Source organism: Cnephaeus nilssonii (genome assembly GCF_951640355.1).
Source record: "Cnephaeus nilssonii genome assembly, chromosome: 17".
NCBI classification, from domain to species: Eukaryota; Metazoa; Chordata; class Mammalia; order Chiroptera; family Vespertilionidae; genus Cnephaeus; species Cnephaeus nilssonii.
Genome location: NC_137088.1, coordinates 35,098,744 through 35,117,824, shown reverse-complemented (window position 1 = coordinate 35,117,824; position 19,081 = coordinate 35,098,744). Strand labels below are relative to the sequence as shown.

Sequence of the window (19,081 nt, the reverse complement as noted above, 5' to 3'; positions counted from 1 at the left end):
CCCTCCCTCCATCCCTCCCTCCCTCCCTCTCTCCCTCCCTCCTTTCCTTCCTTCCTTTTCCTTCTTTATCCTTACCTGCAGCTCCTGAGTTTTTTATTTCTTCAATTCTAGAAGAGTACCTAAAGGAAGCTGGAGCGATTGGGGTGGGGGAGGTGAGTAGAGGGCACACCTTGCCTTATTGTCAGCCAGCCCCATAGCCTAGAATGGGTAAATCATAGAAAACAAAGTCATAAAAGTGGGCCCAGGCCAGCTCCTGTAACCAGTTTAAAGGAATAGGGGCAGGAGTATGAGAGGCACTGGCTGTGTCTCTGAAAGCAGGGAGGTGAGTGGCAAAGCTGGTGACAACTTAGCTCAGCCTGGCTGGACTGCCTGCTCTGGGGCTGCCTATTGACTTTAGTGTTTTAGAGAGACAGTTCTCAAGGTGGCAGTGACACCTGGTGGCCAGTGATGGCCAAAGCCTCCGGGTCTGTATGCCCTGCTCTCCCATCTACCCTCATATTCACTGACCCCGTGGGGCCTGTCATCTGGGATCTGAGCTTAGCCTTACATCCTAAGGCCTTGGAGAGGCGTGGGCTGCTTCTGAGACTGGAATCAGAGAAAGAACATCAAGTAGAGAGTTCAGAGCTTTTAGGTCATGCCAATAGAAGTGGCATCCTAGTGCTCGCCTTCATGTAGCTAATCTTTTTTCAGTCCTACTGCTCCCACTCTTTTTTTTATTTTTCTATAAAATCTTCTAAGGCCAAAGGGCTAAATAGCTAATGCAGGGAATTTATATACCAATGGGCTTTCTATTTAGCTTTGGGTTAGACCTATGAGGAGTGATCTAAGACTCAGTCTTTGGAAGCATTAATACATGTATGGTGTCTGGGAGGAAGACAAACCTCTTCCCTTACCCTGAAATGCTCATACCACACTTGCAATGTTTTTTCCAGTCTGAAGGTCATAGTATACCAAGGATAAACTCTAACTGGGTCATTTTCTAAAGGAGAGAAAACCAAGAGGTTGAAGCATTTGGCAAACGTATTTTTTAACCTTTTGCACTCGGATGTCGAGTGTGACTCGACACGGTTAGCATCGGTAGCAGCTCGAGAAAAAAGCAAGCGAGTGCAAAGGGTTAAGAGTTAAAGTTGCTGCAGTTGAATAGTAATAATCTCAAGGAGCCCATGATTTAATATTTTCTGCTTTCTGATAGCTGTCATGATATAGGCCTGGTGCCAAAAGGCAAACCTACCCACTGGAAGATAGGGGTAAACTCTGTAACAGTGGGAGAGAAATTGGCTGCTCTGGGAAGTAGTGTGTGACTGCCACATCATTGCTGATATTCAAACAGGGGCATGATGAGCCACTTGTCAGGGACATTGTAAAAGGGTGGGCTAGGGGCTAGGGCTATCGGAGCAGGTAACTTTTAAAATCTTCTTCCAGATCTGAGATGCTGTGATTCAGGCCATGTGCTAGCCACAGACCTGGGAAAGGCAGTGATGAGAGTTCAGAAATGAAGGACTGAGACCTAGTAACCTATGGTCTCTGGTGGGACATTCTGCCAATCCTTTTAAACTGGCTCTCTGGTCTAAAGAGATACCAAAAACATTTCCAGCCAGGTCTTTCCAGCCACAAAGGCTTGAAAAGATGAGGTCTCTTGTCAAGGAGACCAAGGAGACTAAGTCAAGGAGACCAAGACTTAGAAAGTTGTTTCATTGTAGTCTGAATAGCCATGCAGTTAGGGAGGGAGCACAATTCAGATCCCAACCATGAGATTAAGAGAGCTTCACTTAGCTTAGAAGAAGTAAATTTAGGACAAATGAAAGGCCTTCCTGCTTCCCACAGCAGAACTGGCTTTAGAGAATTTATTCCCCAGTGAGTATAAACTGAAAATCTGAGGAGATTCGAGGCAGATTCAGATAAAGTCACTAGTGACTAGATCCCTTAACAGACTATTAAGAGAAACTGACTATTTTGGGGCTGTCTTAACTTTTTAGGGACATTTTTAATCACTTGAAGCTGACATTCTGACCTTGAGTGACCTGGCCCTCAGTGCTCCCATAGGTCTTGTGGACTGCCTGCCTGGGACATTTCTTATGTCCTTAGGAAATCACTGATTATGGGAGAGCCCCAATCCAGGAGATGAGCTCTGCCCTCAGAACAGCCATTCCCCTCACAAAAGAAGAAAGAGGAGCTCATCCTTGGGCATCTTTTATATAACCATTCAGAGGAAGGAAGGTGGGCATTGGCAACTGCAGAGGTCATCCCAGAAAGATCCCTGAAAACATGCTGTTCCCCTTGCTCTGACTGAACCTACAACCTTCTGACCACATTCCTTCCTGCTGCCTCATTCCCCCTAGGGTCCTAGACCGGGAGAGCGGGGCCTAGGGGAGCTGATCAGAATAGTTCTGTGGTGTGACCAGCAAGGAGCTTGGCCTGGCCTCTTTCCTGGGGCCAGACCCTGAGACCCTTTCCTAATTTCCTGTCTCAGATATGCTGAGCAAGGCCTTCCTCCTTGGTGGGGGCAGCTGGACCCAGGCCAACAACACTCAAGAGTTGAGTCACGTAATGTCTTTCCTTCCGCATCTTTCCACCCTGCTGAGACCTCAGATAGTAGCTCCTGTCTCCCAGCTTGTCTGCTGAAAGCCACAGGATAACAAATTAAAGGTGTCTTTGACAAAAAAACCCACAAATCTTCATCATGGGCTTAGTTTCTCTATCAGACCAGTAATTTACTTTCCAATAACTTCAAGAGCGAATATTTACTGTTTCTGAAATGACTTTTCTGTATTTTCAGAGACCTTGCTGGCTGGAATAGATGAGTAAGGAATGTGGTCAGTGATATGCAGAGAACATGGTATAGCTTAGCCCAGAATCTCCTACATACTCAACTACTATGCACCAGGTGACAGGAAGCCACCCAACAATATCTTCTCCATTGATGCATGAAATCCTACCACTAGAGATTCTTTCCTTTGGATTGATATTATTATTTAAATAATAGTGATGATGCCAACTTACATAATTACTTTGCTAGCACTTTACAGTTTATAAAGCACAGCCATTATTTTGAGTCACACAACCCTAGGTAAGAAGGTTTGGGCTATTTCTATCTCTGTTTCATATCAGCAAAGAGAATACAAATGATTTTTCCAAGGTCATACAGCTTATAACAAGAGAGCTAGATATTCTGATCCCTAGCCCTATAATACCATGCACTGTTCCCTTTTGATGTTCCTACTAGAGTATAGGGGATGGTAAGACTGGATAGAGCTGGGCCTTTTGACTCTTGACCCTGTATAACGGAAAACCTTGCTCTCCTCCCAACCTGAAGGAGTCTCTGAACATCACCAACTCTTATCTTCTCCTTGACTTCTCTCATCACTAAAGCCCAGTGGATTCAGCATAGCAGGATACTAGCTCAATCAGCTTTGATGGAGTGCAGCTGCACATTCTCCTTGCCAAAGCCCTCAAAGCCTGTGCCTGCAGGTCATGTCGCTCAGGCCCAGTAGCCATGGGGTCTTTCTGGGCCCAAGCCTCTGTAGCTATGAAGGGCTTGTCCCATTTTTCAGACACCTAAAGAACTGAAAAATTCATGAAAGAATTAACGGAAGCCTAGAGCCAGTAGAGTCTGTAGAAGTCATCTGCTTGCAACAATATAGCACCTCTGACCAGAGGTTGTCCAGACCCTGCTTAAACATCTCTAGTCCCAGGAGACTCACTACTACCCAAGCTAGTCCTTGATCTTGTTCAGAGCTTGTACATTTGACTAACTTAGTACTCAGTGCTTTCATATTTATCTCATTTAATCTTTACAACCAGCCCATTTGGGAAACTGAGACTCAGAGATTAAGTAACATCAAATTCACATCAGGAAAGATGTCATTTCCACAATTCTCACCATCCTATCTGCTCCATGTACCCATTTTATTCCACCCGAGTCCCCCTTAAAAGAGATACCCAGAACTGGTTGCAGTGTCTTCTTGTGAAGTTTATCATCTTAAAGAGAAGTGGACTTGTGATCTCCCCTTTTTGAGACACTGTTGAACCACCAGCTGCATCATATTTTTGGAAGCACTATTACAAACTGACACCCTCTGAACTTGTTGTTAGTCTCTAAGCCCAGGGTTATTGGGTTTTTTCTTTATGCTGCTAAAAGGCCACTTATTCCCCCTTCTCTTGTGGGTGCGTCTGAGCACAAGCGTTGGACTTCACATTCTTACCTGTTTAAGTAAACCCAACTTCCTGAGGGAAACTGCAGCTCAGTCTGGCCATGAGTTCCTGCTGTGGGCTGGCTACAGGCCAGACTTTGGCAGTGACGCCAGAGTGGCCAGACTTCTCTGGAATCTGGCATCCCATGAGGCTCTTGGTGACTGGAGACAGATCTCATGGTAGCCAATCCCCACAGGGAATAGGCCCTCAGCTCCAGCAGATGGAAGGCTTGTGGGTGGAGGCAGAGAGTCTCAGCCTGGCATGGGACAGTCCTAGGGGACTCTCCTCCCGCCTCCTATTGCCCCTGGGAAGTCCTCAGTCCATAACCTCGGTGGAGCTGAGGACAGAACTCCCAAGGCGCCAGACAAGGGTGGCCAAAGCACATTCCCAGGCTCCAGCCCAAAAGACTACCTCTGGGAGCTCTTCCCCTTAAGCTTTGGGAAGGGAACTTTTGGGTTCAGTTCATCTTTGAGTATCTTATTTGTATACTTCTGTGGCTGAGGAGAGCTGGGGCCAGCCTTCATGGTATGATTACTCGTGTCAGTTCCTTCTGTAAAAGTCTGGAGTTCTCCCATTAGAGTTTTATATATAGGACTAGAGGCCCAGTGCATGATTGAATCATGCACGTGTAGGGTCCCCTACATGCTTTCGCTTTTCGCGGTGGAGCTGGGTGCCTGTCCACTGGTGCACCAGGCCTTTCAGAAGCCTCTGGCTCGGTGGAGGCTTCTGAAAGGCCTGGTGCTGGAGCAGACAGGCACCCAGCTCCCCCACTTTTGATGGTCCATGGCCGCTGAGGGGGGCTACCCTGCTGTTGAGAGGCGCAGGAGGCGGGACTCCCGCCCCCTGCGTCTCTCAACGGCCGCTGAGGGGGGCTGCCGTGGACACCTGGCTACCCTGCCCTTGAGAGGCGCAGCTGGGTGTCCGCGGCAGGCCCCGTCAGCGGCCGCAGATCTGGCCGTTGAGAGGCACAGGGGGCGGGAGTCCTGCCCCCTGCACCTCTCAACAGCAGGGTAGCCCCACTCAGTGGCAGCGGATCCGTGCCTCTCAATGGCCGGATAGGCCACCCCGAGTCCTGCCCCCCAGCCTCCCGCCGCCCAATCCTGGGCGTAGCGGAGTGATGGTAATTTACACGTTACTCTATTATTAGATAGGATTTTAAAGGTTCTCCTGGAATCATAGAGTCTCAGGATTGGAAGAAACTGTGGAGTTCATCTAATCTATCTCATAATGAAGGAATATTATCTGCAACAATTTTGTCAGGCAATTCTCTAGCTTCTACCTGAAGATGCCTACTTCCCAAAACAGCCACTTGCACTGTTTTTACTCTAGAAAGTTCTTCCAATAAGTGAAAGTCTGCTCTTCTGGAATTTCTGCCCATTGACCCTGGTTCTGCCCTTGTGCTCTATGGTCCTCCATAGAGGAGAAACGTATGGAGGAGGACATCTTAAAATGTTCTTGTCCAATGTCCACAGTAATTCACTGGCAGTCACAGCAGTGAAGCCTTGGGGGAGGGGCTGGCAAGAGTCAGTCTAGTGGCTCCACAAAGTATATGAATTTTGCTGTTTTTCATCTGAATATCTCTCTCAGGCATTAAGACCATGACACTGATGGCTTGTCAGGGAGCCCAGGGGAGGTTTATAACATTACAACCGAATAAAGTTCTCTGAAGCTCTGGAATGGGAGCACACTGCAGGGGGTATTCCATCATGGGAGTGAGACCTAGGAAACAATGGAACTTCCAAGGAAAAGGCCTCTTAATATTACCATCTCAACATCTGTTGTATTTTATGTAGCACCTACTGGGGCCAGGTGCTTATAAATATCTAGATAGATAGATAATCAATCTCACTTTATATCACAAAAACCTTTTGAAGAAAGGCAGGTGCAGAGGAGCAAAATAACTTGCCCAAGGTCACAAAGTTAGTAAGTGGCAGATTTAGATTAACCCAAGGCCTTCCTAATCGAAAAGCCTAATTCCTCAGTCACTCTGCTACCCAATTTTAAAGTATACCTCGATGGCTGTGTGTGTGTGTGTGTGTGTGTGTGTGTGTGTGTGTGTGTGTGTGTGTGTTGGACCTGGGGTTAATACCCAGGCCCATCTGAGCATGTCAGGAACGCAGATTAAAAAGCAACCCTGGTATCCTGTGCTCCCATTTCCAAACACTATATCCTGGTCCCAGACCTCTCATCCAGTTTGCAGCCAGGTTAAGAGAAGGAAGAGATCTTAATAGGAAAGAACTGTTGAGGCTTATATGTCCTAAAATTGGCTGGTTAAATAGCCGTGATGGAAGCAATTACTGCTGCTTTGAGGCTTGTTTGGAATTTACATTCTGTGCCTGATATATTAGGCACGTGTAGCAGGCCTCGAGTTTAATTCCCTAACCAGAGCATTTTCAGAGCTGCTCACCAGAGTTGATACCAAATAAAATATGGCTTAACATCTAGGGTTTACCAACATTTTTCTCTTAAAAGACTTATATTCTGCTTCATTTTGGATTTTCATTGTAGTTGTTGTTGCATGTTCATTTACTTAACAAGGTTTTTACTAAGGACCTCTTATATGCTCGGCCCTGTACTTAATGATGTTGGTAAAATGACGATAGTCTTGAATATTCAAAAATATTCCCAATTCTATTTTTTAAAATATATTTTTATGGATTTTGGAGAGAGAGGAAGGGAACGGGAGAGATGGAAACAATTGGTGAGAGAGAAACATCAACATCAATCGGCTGCCTCCTGCATGCCCCCTCCTGGGGATCAAGCCCACAACCCTGGACATGTGCCCTGACCCAGAATCGAACTGGCGATTTCCTGGTACATGGGTCAAAGTTCAATCACTGAGCCACACTGGCCAGGCTCCTAATTCTATTTGAACTTTTAAAAAATCCTCACTTGAGGATGTATTTATTGGTTTGAGAGAGAAAAAGGAAGGGAGAGAGTGAGAGAAAGAGAGAGGGACAAACATCAATGTGAGAGAGAAACATCAGTTGGTTGCCTCCTATATGCATCCTGACCGGGGATCAAACCTGCAATCTAGGTATGTGCTCTGACCAGGAATCGAGCCCTCAACCTTTTGGTGTGCAGGATGACATTCCAACCAATTGAGCTATCTGGCCAGGGCTTTTTTTTTTTTTTTTTTTAATCCTAACCTGAGGATATTTTATTAAAGAGAGGAAAGGATGGGGAGGGGAGAGAGAGAAACATCAATTGGTTACCTCCTGTATGTACCCGACCTGGGATTGAACCTGTGAGCTTTCAGTATACAGGGACAGCGCTCCAACCAACTGAGCCACACCAGCTAGGGTGCAGCCAGAGCTCTTTTAACTTTTTAATAAAGAACTCCCATATCAGGCCATATATCCCAACTTTTCTTTGCGGGGGGGGGGGGGGGGTGGTTAGGACATTGTTAGGAATTCATGAGAAGATGAAGATACATAGTCCTTGCCCTTAAGGATTTGGCAATTTTCTTAGAAGCATCATCCCAGTCTTCAGGATAACAAGATAGCACTGCAAATGTCCCCTTCAGTAGTATAAGTCTCCTAAATGCTATTATAGGATTTCAGAGAGGAGATGACAATCGAAAAGAGGCAGTCAGAAGGGGAGATTTCATGGATAGGGTAGAACTTGACTTAGACCTCCATACACTATGGAGTGGCCTAGACTAGAGAATAAACAGTGAGGGGTCAGGCCTGATGGGAGCCAGTGTGTTTAGGACATGAGGGAGAGAGAAGGCTAGCAGGGTCAATTCCAACTATGCTGATGAAAGTTCCTGCTGTCAGCCTGAAGAGTGTGGATGTTATTCTGTAAGCAATGAAAAGAAAAGGTGAGCATCAGACTGTCAGGGCTCACAGTCCAGTTGCATTAGCCACCACTGTATGACCCTGGACAATTTACCTGACTTAGATGTGCCTCAGTTTCCTTATCTAAAATTAGGGGTGTTGATAATAGCATCCATATTATAGAGCTGTAGTGAAGTTTAAGGTAAATGCCGTATAAAAGTGTCCATGTTACTTAGCATATATATAGTGTTAATTATAAATTATTTAGAGCATTAGAGTTAGGGAAGGAGTTTAGAAGGATAAGTAGCCATGGAGAAGATAGATTGGAGAGGGAAGAGATTAAAGAATGAGGAGACTATTTTGGTAGTCTAAGCAAGACATGATATAGGCCTGATCAGGGTTGGCCAAGAGAAGATGGTGAATTTTGGATGCGATGAGGGAAACAGGATGGGTCTTAATGGCTGACTGGAGGCAGTGGTTCTCTAGCTAGCTTATTGGGTGTGGGTATTTCAGTGCCTGGGCTCAGACCAAGTCTTGCAGATCTCATGAGAGTGCTTGGAAGAAAGGGAAAGAAGTGTTGATGTTCTTGCTGTGATCTTTGAGAAACTGGGGATTATAGGTATAAGGGATGCCCTCTGACGTGTTGGCACTAAGGACATTTCAAAGGCTCCCTACCTCCTTCTATCTGAAATTCTTAGTACAACAGTTTTAGGCATCACTGTTATTAAAAGACCATGATACTAGAAAGGGTAACACCTCTGCTCTCCTGGCAGTAGAGCTGAAAATGGGCTTCAATAGGCAGAAGAGAAGATAGATGGCCAGAATTGGAGCCCCATGGGAAATGGGGAACAGGAGCAGAAACAGTTTTAATGTGGGAGTAGAGCTGCGGGGACATGTCACAAGGGGAGAGGAGCACTAAAAGAGGAAGTGGGAGAGTGCTGAAGACATACTCAGCCCATTTCACAGCCTTGCCTCAGAAGCTCCCTCTCTGACATCACCATCGGCACACTTGGCAGCCCTCCGGCTTTAGAGAGCATTTCCCCTATGCTGAATTCAAGCTCCAAATGCTCACCGCCTTTCATACAAATGTTAGACAAACTGAAGTCACATGCATCTTTGATCCTGTTAGGGCATAATCAGAATCACAGCTGGGAGGAGAGGAAGCATGGGAGTGGAGCCATGTTGTTGGGTAAAATGTAATGATGCTGTTTGAGAGGAAAACAGCTTGGCCTTGAGCACTTTTACAAACATGAACATCATACTCCTTCCCTCTGGGTAAGAAAGGTTCTGGAAAGCAAACAACTGTCCCCTCCTTCAAGTCCCTCCCTGTGGGAGTTGTAGCCAGCCCAAAGAGTGGCTCTGACCCCTGAGTCCGCTCCAGAGCTGATCCCACCCTGGAGTTAACTCCATATGAGAAGAGAGCCAAGTGAGGCTGGTCACCTGGTCCAGGGTCCTCCCTGCTCCTGCCCACCCCACCACCACCACCACCACCACTTCTGTTAGTCCTTGGAGTCACTGAAAGCACAGCCTGCTCTTTGGAGTTTGGTGTTGATCCTTCCCTTTTCTTCAGGAAGCCAGGCCTGTGAGTATGAGCGGAACCTGGACATCAGGCAGATCACATAGAAGAAACCAAATGCTGATGGAAGACTCAAAGCTCCTTATAAGTCTTAAAAGGGATGAAATGAAAAAGGGGTGGATACACTGTGTATCAGAGTAGTTCTAAGCCCCAGACTGCCTACACCTGTGTGCCAGCAACAGCCTAGAGGCTGAAAATTATTTCTGAAACAGCAGAAGCCTTGGGACCAGACCCCACAGACCCCACTGCAGCCACACTACAAAGCTACAGGGCTTCTCTTTGGAATCTGCTTAGAGTTTTCTTTTTATCTCTTTTACATTTTTGTCTTCCAGAGTGGAACACTTAAGGATCCGGACTCGAGCAAGACCCCACCTCAGCGGCCAGCCCCCCAAGGTTGTTTACAGTATATTCTCGACTGTAATGGCATTGCAGTAGGGCCAAAGCAAGTCCAAGCTTCTTAAAGTGATTGGTAGTTAATTTTTCAAAGCAGAAATTTTAAGCCAAAAACAAATAAGGAAAGAAAGGAAAGTGGGGAGGGAAGCAACTCACCCTCCCATTGGTGCCGTTTCTGCGTTCTTTCGATGCTGACTGGACTGTGTTTTTCCTATGCAGTGTCAGCTCCTCTGTCTGGTTGTTTACCTGTTCCTGTTCGTGCTTGTAATGCTCACTTACGTTTCTCTGTATAACTTGTGATTCCAGGGCTGTTTGTCAACAGTGTACAAAAGAATCGTGCCTCTCCCAAGTCCAGTGTGACTCTACCTTCTGGGTGGTTTGATATATTTTTTAAAGTATTATATAATGTGGGGTGAAATAGGACTAGGGGATGGACAGGAGAGAAACAAAGACCACAAAAATAAAACCCAACTCCACTCCTCCTTCCCTCCTCCTATAACACCCCCTCCTCCCCGGTCCAGGCTCAGATTAAACCACCCCCACCCCACCCCCTGCTTACCTCCATGAATGTGCTTGGGATCTTCAATGAACTGTGCTTTCTGCTTTCTTTCTGCATGACTAGATAGAAGTTTAAGAGATTTCCAAGGTCTAATTTCCATAGCTTCATCCGTTGAATCTGAAGCCATCCACCTTTTTCTCCATTTGCTAAAATTTGGTGCAGTTTGAGTATATGTGAATATGCTGGCTGTGCCTGTAGAGTTCTTGTGTTTTCAGTGATGACATGAAACATAAAGAAGAAGCTATTCTAGGAATGTGGTTTGTATTTTACATCCCAGTGTACCCTTTGTTTTTATTATTAAATAATTAGCTTTGAGATTAGAAAAAAAAAATGGGGCCGCCGATGTGCAATATCCAGGTGAACTTGTGAGTATTTTCTGTGTTGATTTCAGTCCTCCCAAGTTGTTTCTTCTTTGTTGCTGTTTCTGAATTGGCCATGTGTGTGCTTTTGTAGAACTGAGGCTGTTTTGTATTCCCAAAGCTTGACCTATGTACAGAGATGATTCTTTAGCAATTTTAGACATAGAATGCAGGGAGCTACTAAAAGTCTGGGAAGGATTCGGGCCATTCTGCTCTTGGCCTCTCCTGAGGCATCATAACATGAGACCAAATTTAAAATGTCCCATTTCACTTGAGTCGGTACACTGCCTACAGAACTCTGAGGTGGACTCCTGCTTTAGTTTTCTGCTGTTATGAGAGCGCTCTGGAGTCTAAAGTATAAAGAGCTTTATCTTTCTAGGGAAAAACTGTCTCACTCAGATGTTACCTTGTGTGTGTTTGGGGCAAAGGCTGCACAACTGTGGCTCTTGAAGAACCCTCACCAGTTCTCTTCCCTCCAATACTCAGCTCCTGGGCAGTGATGAGGCAGTTAATTAATGCAGGCCTCGGGTTCAATGCCTCATCTTGCCATCTCCTGGCCACGCTGGGGATGGGCACCGAGTGGCCTCCTCTAGCATCATGGTTCATGGAAGTTCATGCCAACAGTTGGCCTTTCAGAAGAAGTGCTTCTGGCTCTACTTTTACATTCCCTTTCACTTCTATACTGATATGTCACTGTTCTGGATTACCAGGGCTGAGGAATAACTAGTGTTGGTAGTACGTAACATGATTTATGTGTCAAGGGGCACTGCTCTGGTTTCTCCTTAGGTTGCTGGCAAATTCAGAGGCTACAGGGAAATACACTGAGTGTGAATGTGCTTGTCTCTGATCCCTTCTTTAGATGATGATGGCAATCGATCGGTTGTAAATATATACATATATGCATTTACACTCTTCAGGTGAGTTGCCTAAGAATCAGGCCCTTCAATACCTCCCAATCTGATCAAATGATAGAAAGGAATAAAGCAACATTTCCCCAAATGGAGGAATTTCTTTCATTATTTTTGTCCAAGTGGTGAGCTGATAGTGGTGTTGCTTCTCTGCATGTTCTCAGTGTGAACATCCAGGTGCTTTTCATGTGACATTTGTGAACCACAAACACAAAGTTGCTATTTGAATTCAGTCAGGTTCCAGGGTGGTATCAGCCAAGGTCTCTCAGGTGGGAGAGAAAACTGCCAAACACAAGTAGACAGCTTAACCTGACTGTCATGTGACCTCAGGCAGCATGCTAAGGGACAACTCTATGGCCTGGGGGACATACGCATCACAGTATAGGATTGCCATTCAGGTGTTTTGTACCCATTTCTTTTCTGATGTTGTCCCCTTTTTTTTGTACTGACCCAGCGTGAGAACCTCAGCTAATGCTGGAAGTGTGATTGAAGTACCTCTCTTTTGTGACTCTCTTGTACAGCTTAATGTGCAATAAAGGAAAAGTTATATCTGTCTTCAGTGTTAAGTTGTAAAGTTTCTGGCTATTCAAGCATCTCTGTACAAGGTGGGAAAGCTTTCAGATTTCTGGTACAAGATGCTGAGCTATCAACGTGAAATATTTTATAAGAAGATGTTAATACAAATAATACCAAACTTTTAAAAGGCAAAAACTGGTTAATATGAAATAATCTGCTAACCTGTCATCTTTGCTAGTTATCTAATTTGAACCTGGGAATTCTTAAACATGAAAATTTCCATTTATTCATTCATTTATATATTTATGTGTAACTAACCCTAATTATTAATTGTTAATTGATGATAAAGTGGATAATTGATAATTGGTGATAAATGGGCCAACAGTCATGGGTGCACAATGGTATAGACATAGAATTTTGCCTCTTCAGAGGGTACAGGTGTTCTGGTGTTTTTAGAAAACTAAGTTACAACACAACTTTTAGCTGCCGTTGAGTTTCTATAAACCACTCCTTCCAGTAGGCCCATGGATGTGGACACTGAGATTTCAACTGAGAAATTGGATCTCTAGGCCAATTATGTGTCATTTCCACTAGTCTATATGTGCTGATGGGGACATGTTTTGACTCCTGACTATAGTAACCACCCTCAGCAAAATCAGAGCCATTGGTACCACACTTACTGTCTATCAATCTCCAGAGGAAGGGTGACTTTTTTCTTTCCAGACCACAGATGGTTTGCTGTCTCATGCTGGGAGAAGGGTATCCTGGTCCTCTTTGAGGGGGTGGAGGTAGGGGAATCTTCTTTACCAGGTGGTGCCCACAACATCTCCAGGGGAAAATGGGGCTTGGATTTCTGTAGAATTTTACCATATTCACCCAAAAAGGACTGGAGCCCCTGAGGGTGGTACTAAAAAGCAAAAGAGTTACTGGAAACAGAAGATTTATCTTAGTCATGGCCATGAGCTAATGCTAAAATGAAGCCCTGGCGGGGTGGGGTGTGGGAATCAGACACATGTAGACTCAGAGCGGGACGAAGGCTAGTTCCATAAAACAATGTAAGTCTGTGATTGTCAATGATCATTAAAGCACAGAATACTTTTTGAAGAACTTTCTCATCTATTACCATCTTTGAAACACTACCATCTTAAAAGAAAACTACAAGTAGCCCTTATTTTTTAACAGTTTTATGGTTAGAAACACAGAGGCCCAGAAAAGTTTCCTGACTTGCTCAAGGAGTCACTGATAGACTATGTCTTGAGTTTTCTGATTCCCAGACCACAGCTCTTTCCACTGCCCTGTACTGTGTCTGCTGTGTGGAACTTGAGACCTCCTAGTAAACCATGAGGAACCTCTGGGGAAGAGAGGTGGGGTCCCTCTGGTCGGCGGGGTCTTCTGTAGAGAGCTCACCTTTGATTGAAGCCGCTCATCCCATGGTTTCTTCCCTGTCCCCCCGACTTCTGCTGTGACTGAGGTGCTGTGTCTCTGAGGAAAAGCAAGTAGTGGCAATGTATGAGGGTAACCAGGAACTCGCTCTGGAGTCCTTCAGAGCCTCGGGTGGCTTCTTGATATGGAGCTTATCCTTTCAGTAATTAACTAACCACACCCTTTGAGACATAGATTTTAACAAGAAAACCCTTTGATATGGTTAAATTATGAAGTTTTTCTTGTACTGAACCTAGGGGGCCCTGGGCAACCCCAAGGAATGCAACCCCCAGGCAAGGTGCTGCCTCCACGCCGACTCCCCCGTGGACCATCAGTGCCACCTTCCTCCTCTTCCTCCTCCTCCTCTTCTTCCTCCTTCTCGGCTCCTCAGCTGCCGGGCGGCCCCACCACCCACGGAGATGCACCCTCCAGCAGCAGCTCCCTGGCAGAGGCCCAGCCACCCCCGGCTGCTCCACCACAGAAGCCCCAGCCTCACCCACAGCTCAAGTAAGAGACAACTCAGCAGCTGCTTCCCCTCCCCTCTTCCTGCCCTTCCTCGCAGGCCTTGGGCTCCAGAGGTGCTAGAAAGCACCTTCAGTCAGGCCTCTTCCTCCTCCACAGATATTTTTGTGGGGTTTTTCTTTGGGGTTTTGGTTTTGGGTTTTATTTTTTGGTTTTTGGTTGTGTGTGGGTTTTTTTTTTGTTGTTGTTGTTGGGGGCCTATTTAGGGTTGATTGTGGAGGATAGGAAAGAGGGAAGTGAAAGTCTAAAGTCTAGCTAGAAGCTCAAACCCTCCCCTTTCTTACTGGGGAGTGACAATAAGGCAGAGATACTACCCCTTCTATTCTTGTACTACCTTAGGGTTTTTTTTTTTTTTTTTTTTTTTATCCTGTCTCCTACTCTTTTTCCCATTTCCTCTCTCTCTCTCTCTCTCTCTCTCTCTCTCTCTCTCTCTCTCTCTCTCTCCCTCCCTCCCTCCCTCCCTCCCTCTCTCTTTCTTTCTCTCTCTCTCTCTCTCTCTCTCTCTCTCTCTCTCTCTCTCTCTCTCTCTCTCTCATCTATCTAATTTTTAAAAAAATCCTTATTGCTGCCTCTGACTCACAATTTACGGTATGTAATCAGCAAGGCTGCTCAGAAGGAAAAGAGAGAAGTAGTTAAATCCATTTCAACTTTTTACTCTCAGCTTTCTCAGAGAGAGGTCAGTTTCTGGTGTGGTCATCTGAGAAGGACTCAGCTAGAGACCCTGAGCAACTGCATCCTCTGGGGTTCTCTCACTCCCAGGAAAAACTTTAGAAGCCCCCATTACACTGCCCTGCTTCAGAGGAAGAACTGAGAACCCCTAGGAAATAGTACAGCTGTACTTGAGAAGAATAGCACCTGCATGCGGGTGGTGGTCAGTTCTACCTTCTCCACCAGAACCAGAGGTACCTCTCTTCAATTTCCCCAAACAGTACTCTGCATCACTGTCAGCACAGACAGCTGCAGCCTTGGGGGGTGGTATAGACCCATCTGTGCTTCTCAGAGTAAAATAATGAGAATCTTTAGGGAGGGAGAATAGGGGGCCATAGAATTTTGGAGTTCAAATGAGGCACTTTTAGAGATTGTCTAGCCATCGCATAAATGAGAAAACACAGCTCAGAGAGATTCGATTAATTTTCATTTTTAAAGCCACTCTGCTCATTAGTGGCATAGCCAGGATTAGGACTCAGGGGCTCCAGATGACCACGTTCTCTGGGTTTTCCAATCCTACATGACAGGAGGAGCATCACCCACTCCAGCTCCCCCTGCTCTGGCCAGTGACACATTTCTTATCTCACGTGTCCCATAACCTCCCTTCAACCCAGTTGTTTGTTTGTTTGTTTTTTCTGTATGCTGACTTTTTAATCTCTCCTATGTTCTCAGTAGCCAATTTTGACCCCAGTTTGAGGGCAGATTTTTGGGTTGTCACTGCTTAAGTTGTTGAATAACGCCAGCCTCTGATGAGGAAGGCTTATACCGAGTCCCTCAACCTGTGCGTGCAAAGGAGTCCCCCTTCCCAGAGGCCAGCATGTTGTGGCTCATCTCTAGCCTAATGAAAGGCAGGGCATCTGTTCACAGTCACTGCAGGAAGCGAGAAACTGCTCATACTTTTGTAGAATGAAGTTTCTGGGGCTGCACCCTGAATTTAGGGGAGGGCTGGGAGTTTTAAAGCACCAGGAAAAAAGTTCTGGAGACAGAAACAGGCAGGAAAGGGACACAGTAGAAATAAAAAACCAGAGAAGATGGGCCACTGGAGACACTAGACCTGTATCCTCTTCGAAGTTCTGGGCTTAGCCTTCCCTTGACCTTCTTGAGTTTTTTTCTCTCTGAATTGCTAATCTCTCAAGGGATAAATCAGTCCCTAAAATGTGTGTGATTTTTTTTTTTCCCCAGTAGAAAACTGCCTAACAACCTTGTGTTGGCCTGATGAGTAGAGTTGTCCCTCAGTGTCCATGGGGGATTGGTTCCAGGACCCCCTGCAGATACCAAAATTTGAGGATGCTCAAGTTCTTTATGTAAAATTGTGTAGTATTTGCATATAACCTATATTTGCATATAACCTACAGCCGGGTATGCTTTCACATCTTCATTCACATGGCTTCAGCGTATGTTCGGCTTATGGCATATTCAAGTTTGCTTTTAAGAATTATCTGGGATTTTTTTCAAATATATTTGATCCCCAGTTGGTTAAATCTGTGAATGTGGAGGGCTGAATGTGTCTCTTGTCCCTGGACACCCGGAGCCCCACAGACCTTATACTAGGGGTCCTCTGAGGAAGGCTGCAAAGAGTGATTACATCCACTTTAATGCTCAAGGTAAATTGAGCACTAGAGTTAGTGCCAAGCCAAAAGGTTCTTTTGGAATCAAAGAAAAAAAGCAGAATATAAAAAGCTATAAAAAGGCCTAGAGATTATTTTACCAAACAACTACAGACCACAAATAAAAACCAAATACCAGAGAGGCAATGGCTTGCCTAAGGTCAAGAGTAAGTGAGTGGCAGAATCAAGACTGACTCAATTCTTCTGATGCTGACTCCACACTACTTGACAATTCATGGAAAAGAGAGTGCAAGAGTCCATGGGCCCCTAGTTATTACATTTCATCAGAAGGGAAGGGTGTGAGTCCTAGATTAGTACTTACCAAGTTGAGGCCTCGGAAATTTAGTCTGCTGGCTCTTTAGCATTAAATAAAAGAAACATCCTTTGAGTCACCCCTTCTTCCTCTTTCCATTCTCTCTCTTTTTTCCCTTCTTCCTTTTTCTCCTCCTTCCTCTCTCCCTCACTGCCCCCATCCTTTCCTGTTTTAGCAGCAGTGAAGGTGAAGAAAATAGTACAGGAGCCTCCCAGGATCATGGCAGCACAATCCCTACTGGCTTTCTATCACTGTGGTCTCCCTTGGGTGGGAGTGGGGGTTCCAGTTGTGTATCCTCATGTGATCGTCCTTTCCTAACTTGCTGGGAACACCACCCTCTCACGTTCTCTCTGGTTTTTATCTTCAAGCAAGTCGCAGTCCCTGACAAATGCCTTCAGCTTCTCTGAGTCCTCCTTCTTCCGGTCTTCAGCCAATGAGGATGAAGCCAAAGCAGAGACCATCAGGAGCTTGAGGAAGTCCTTTGCCAGCCTCTTTTCAGATTAGCTCTTCAGACACGTGGGCACCTGGCCTAACCGGGAAAGGCATCTGAGACATTTGCCAACAACAGTCAGCCACGTTTGGTAGTGATGTCCCATGACCTTGACTTGTGTGGCCCCTTCCTCTGCTCTATTGTGCTAAGTGATGTGCAGCTCAGAAAAGATCATGTGAAGGTCTCAGGGCAGGTGCCCAATCAGCGAGGGGCACCTGACATCAGAGAGAATAGAGCTGCTTTTCTGTAGTTATGAGAGCATTCTCTGAGGTCATCGTTTGGTGTGAGTTTAGTGGCCTTATTGTGACAGCGCCATCATGTCTTATTCTTCCTTGTGAAACCAGGACTCCCTTCATTGAGGACTCCTGGTAGCTTAACCTAACTCAGATGCAGTGCTAAGCATGCCCCCTCTCCTTTAGTCAGTGCTGCCTATGTGGGGAGTATATACTTAACCCAAAATATTCTTGGTGTTAGGAACTTACCCACACCTGGATCCCTTGTCAGACACACCTGATTAGCTGTTGAAAACACACCTGCCCAGCACATGAGATTCCTTGACTGCTGTCATAGTGAAGCACCTTTAGTCTACCGATACTGGAGAGAACAAGGATCTGCAGTTTTCCCCTTTCCCTCTCTGGAGTGCAGTTCTTTTGTGTGTGCTGCAGTGATCTTGAGCTCCGAAGCTGCTCTGTGGAGAATGCATGACACTGTAACAGCAGTATATCAACTTTTGTGTTCATCTCAAAATAAATGTTAAGACATTTGGTGTAATAAAAACAGCAGCATTAACCAGCATTTGATTCAGCCATGAGGTCTCCCCTAAGCTACCCTTTTGACTGAGTGTATGTGAGGCATGTGTGCGTTTTTGGGAGTGCAGGGAAGGGAAAAGTCTAGGACGGTGAAGCTGTTTGTGTTATTATGTGTGAATGTGCTTCTGTGTGAATGTGATTGTGAGTGTATGACTATTTCCAAGTGAATGAGAGTATGGCTGTCCTTTAGACGACACTTATGCTGGGCTTCCTGACACCTCTCCAGTGATTACATTTCCTCCAGGACATCTATACTTCCTTCAGTAACTCAGGATTTCTACCAATTTTACTGAATATCAAGACTTTCTAATAAGCATAGCATCCTTGCCCCCATAGCAGTCAAGTTAGACCTACTTGTTTGGTGTATCAAGCTTCTCAGCTGAAGCCCACATGGTGGTACCAATGAGGCTGGACTGACCTGCCCTGGTGAAGGGTATCCCACAAGCCCCAGGCATCCTGAAGAGGCCTGTGATGAAGGGTGGGCTCTGGGGGTTTTCACTCCAGCTTCTTCACGTCTCTGGTACTCAAGAGTATGTTCTCCCAAACCACAAATGCTGTGAGGATAAGTACCACATCTGCACTGATAAAAAGAAATCAGTATATTGACATTTTATCAAAATAACTTCTTACACGTGATACCCATTCTACTAACTCAACAAAACACTCATCCAAATGCCACTATCTTGCTAACTCTCCTTAGAGTAAATGCTGAGAGGTCAGAGAATGAATTTCTCTGGTGCCAGGGTCTCCTTTCTAACTTAACCATGCTTTCAGAGTTCAAGGATCTAGATCTCTACCTTCTTCTTACACTTAAAAAGCAGGAAGTAGAACCTCCCATTAAATGACATCTCCGGGAATGGCAGCTTTCCTCCAACACAACACATATAACTAGGGAACAAAATACAAACCAAACAAAAGGGTGGTGGTGG

At 45.5% G+C, this 19,081-nt stretch overlaps 1 protein-coding gene across 4 annotated transcripts in view; it reads left to right on the top strand.

Annotated features, from left to right (window-relative positions):
- SYN2 (synapsin II) overlaps nt 1-17,980 on the top strand; it is a 47,331-nt gene extending 29,351 nt beyond the window's left edge. For 3 of the 4 annotated variants that reach the window (XM_079794483.1, XM_079794482.1, XM_079794485.1), the window contains 3 exons: nt 9,879-9,939; nt 13,961-14,210; nt 17,222-17,980. In XM_079794483.1, coding sequence (XP_079650609.1) covers nt 9,879-9,939; nt 13,961-14,210; nt 17,222-17,357 — 447 coding nt within the window. In that variant the 3' untranslated portion in view covers nt 17,358-17,980. Of the gene's footprint in view, nt 1-9,878; nt 12,272-13,960; nt 14,211-17,221 lie in introns of those variants that run through there. The other variant, XM_079794484.1, reaches the window with a different exon arrangement.
- Nucleotides 17,981-19,081: the final 1,101 nt, after the last annotated feature.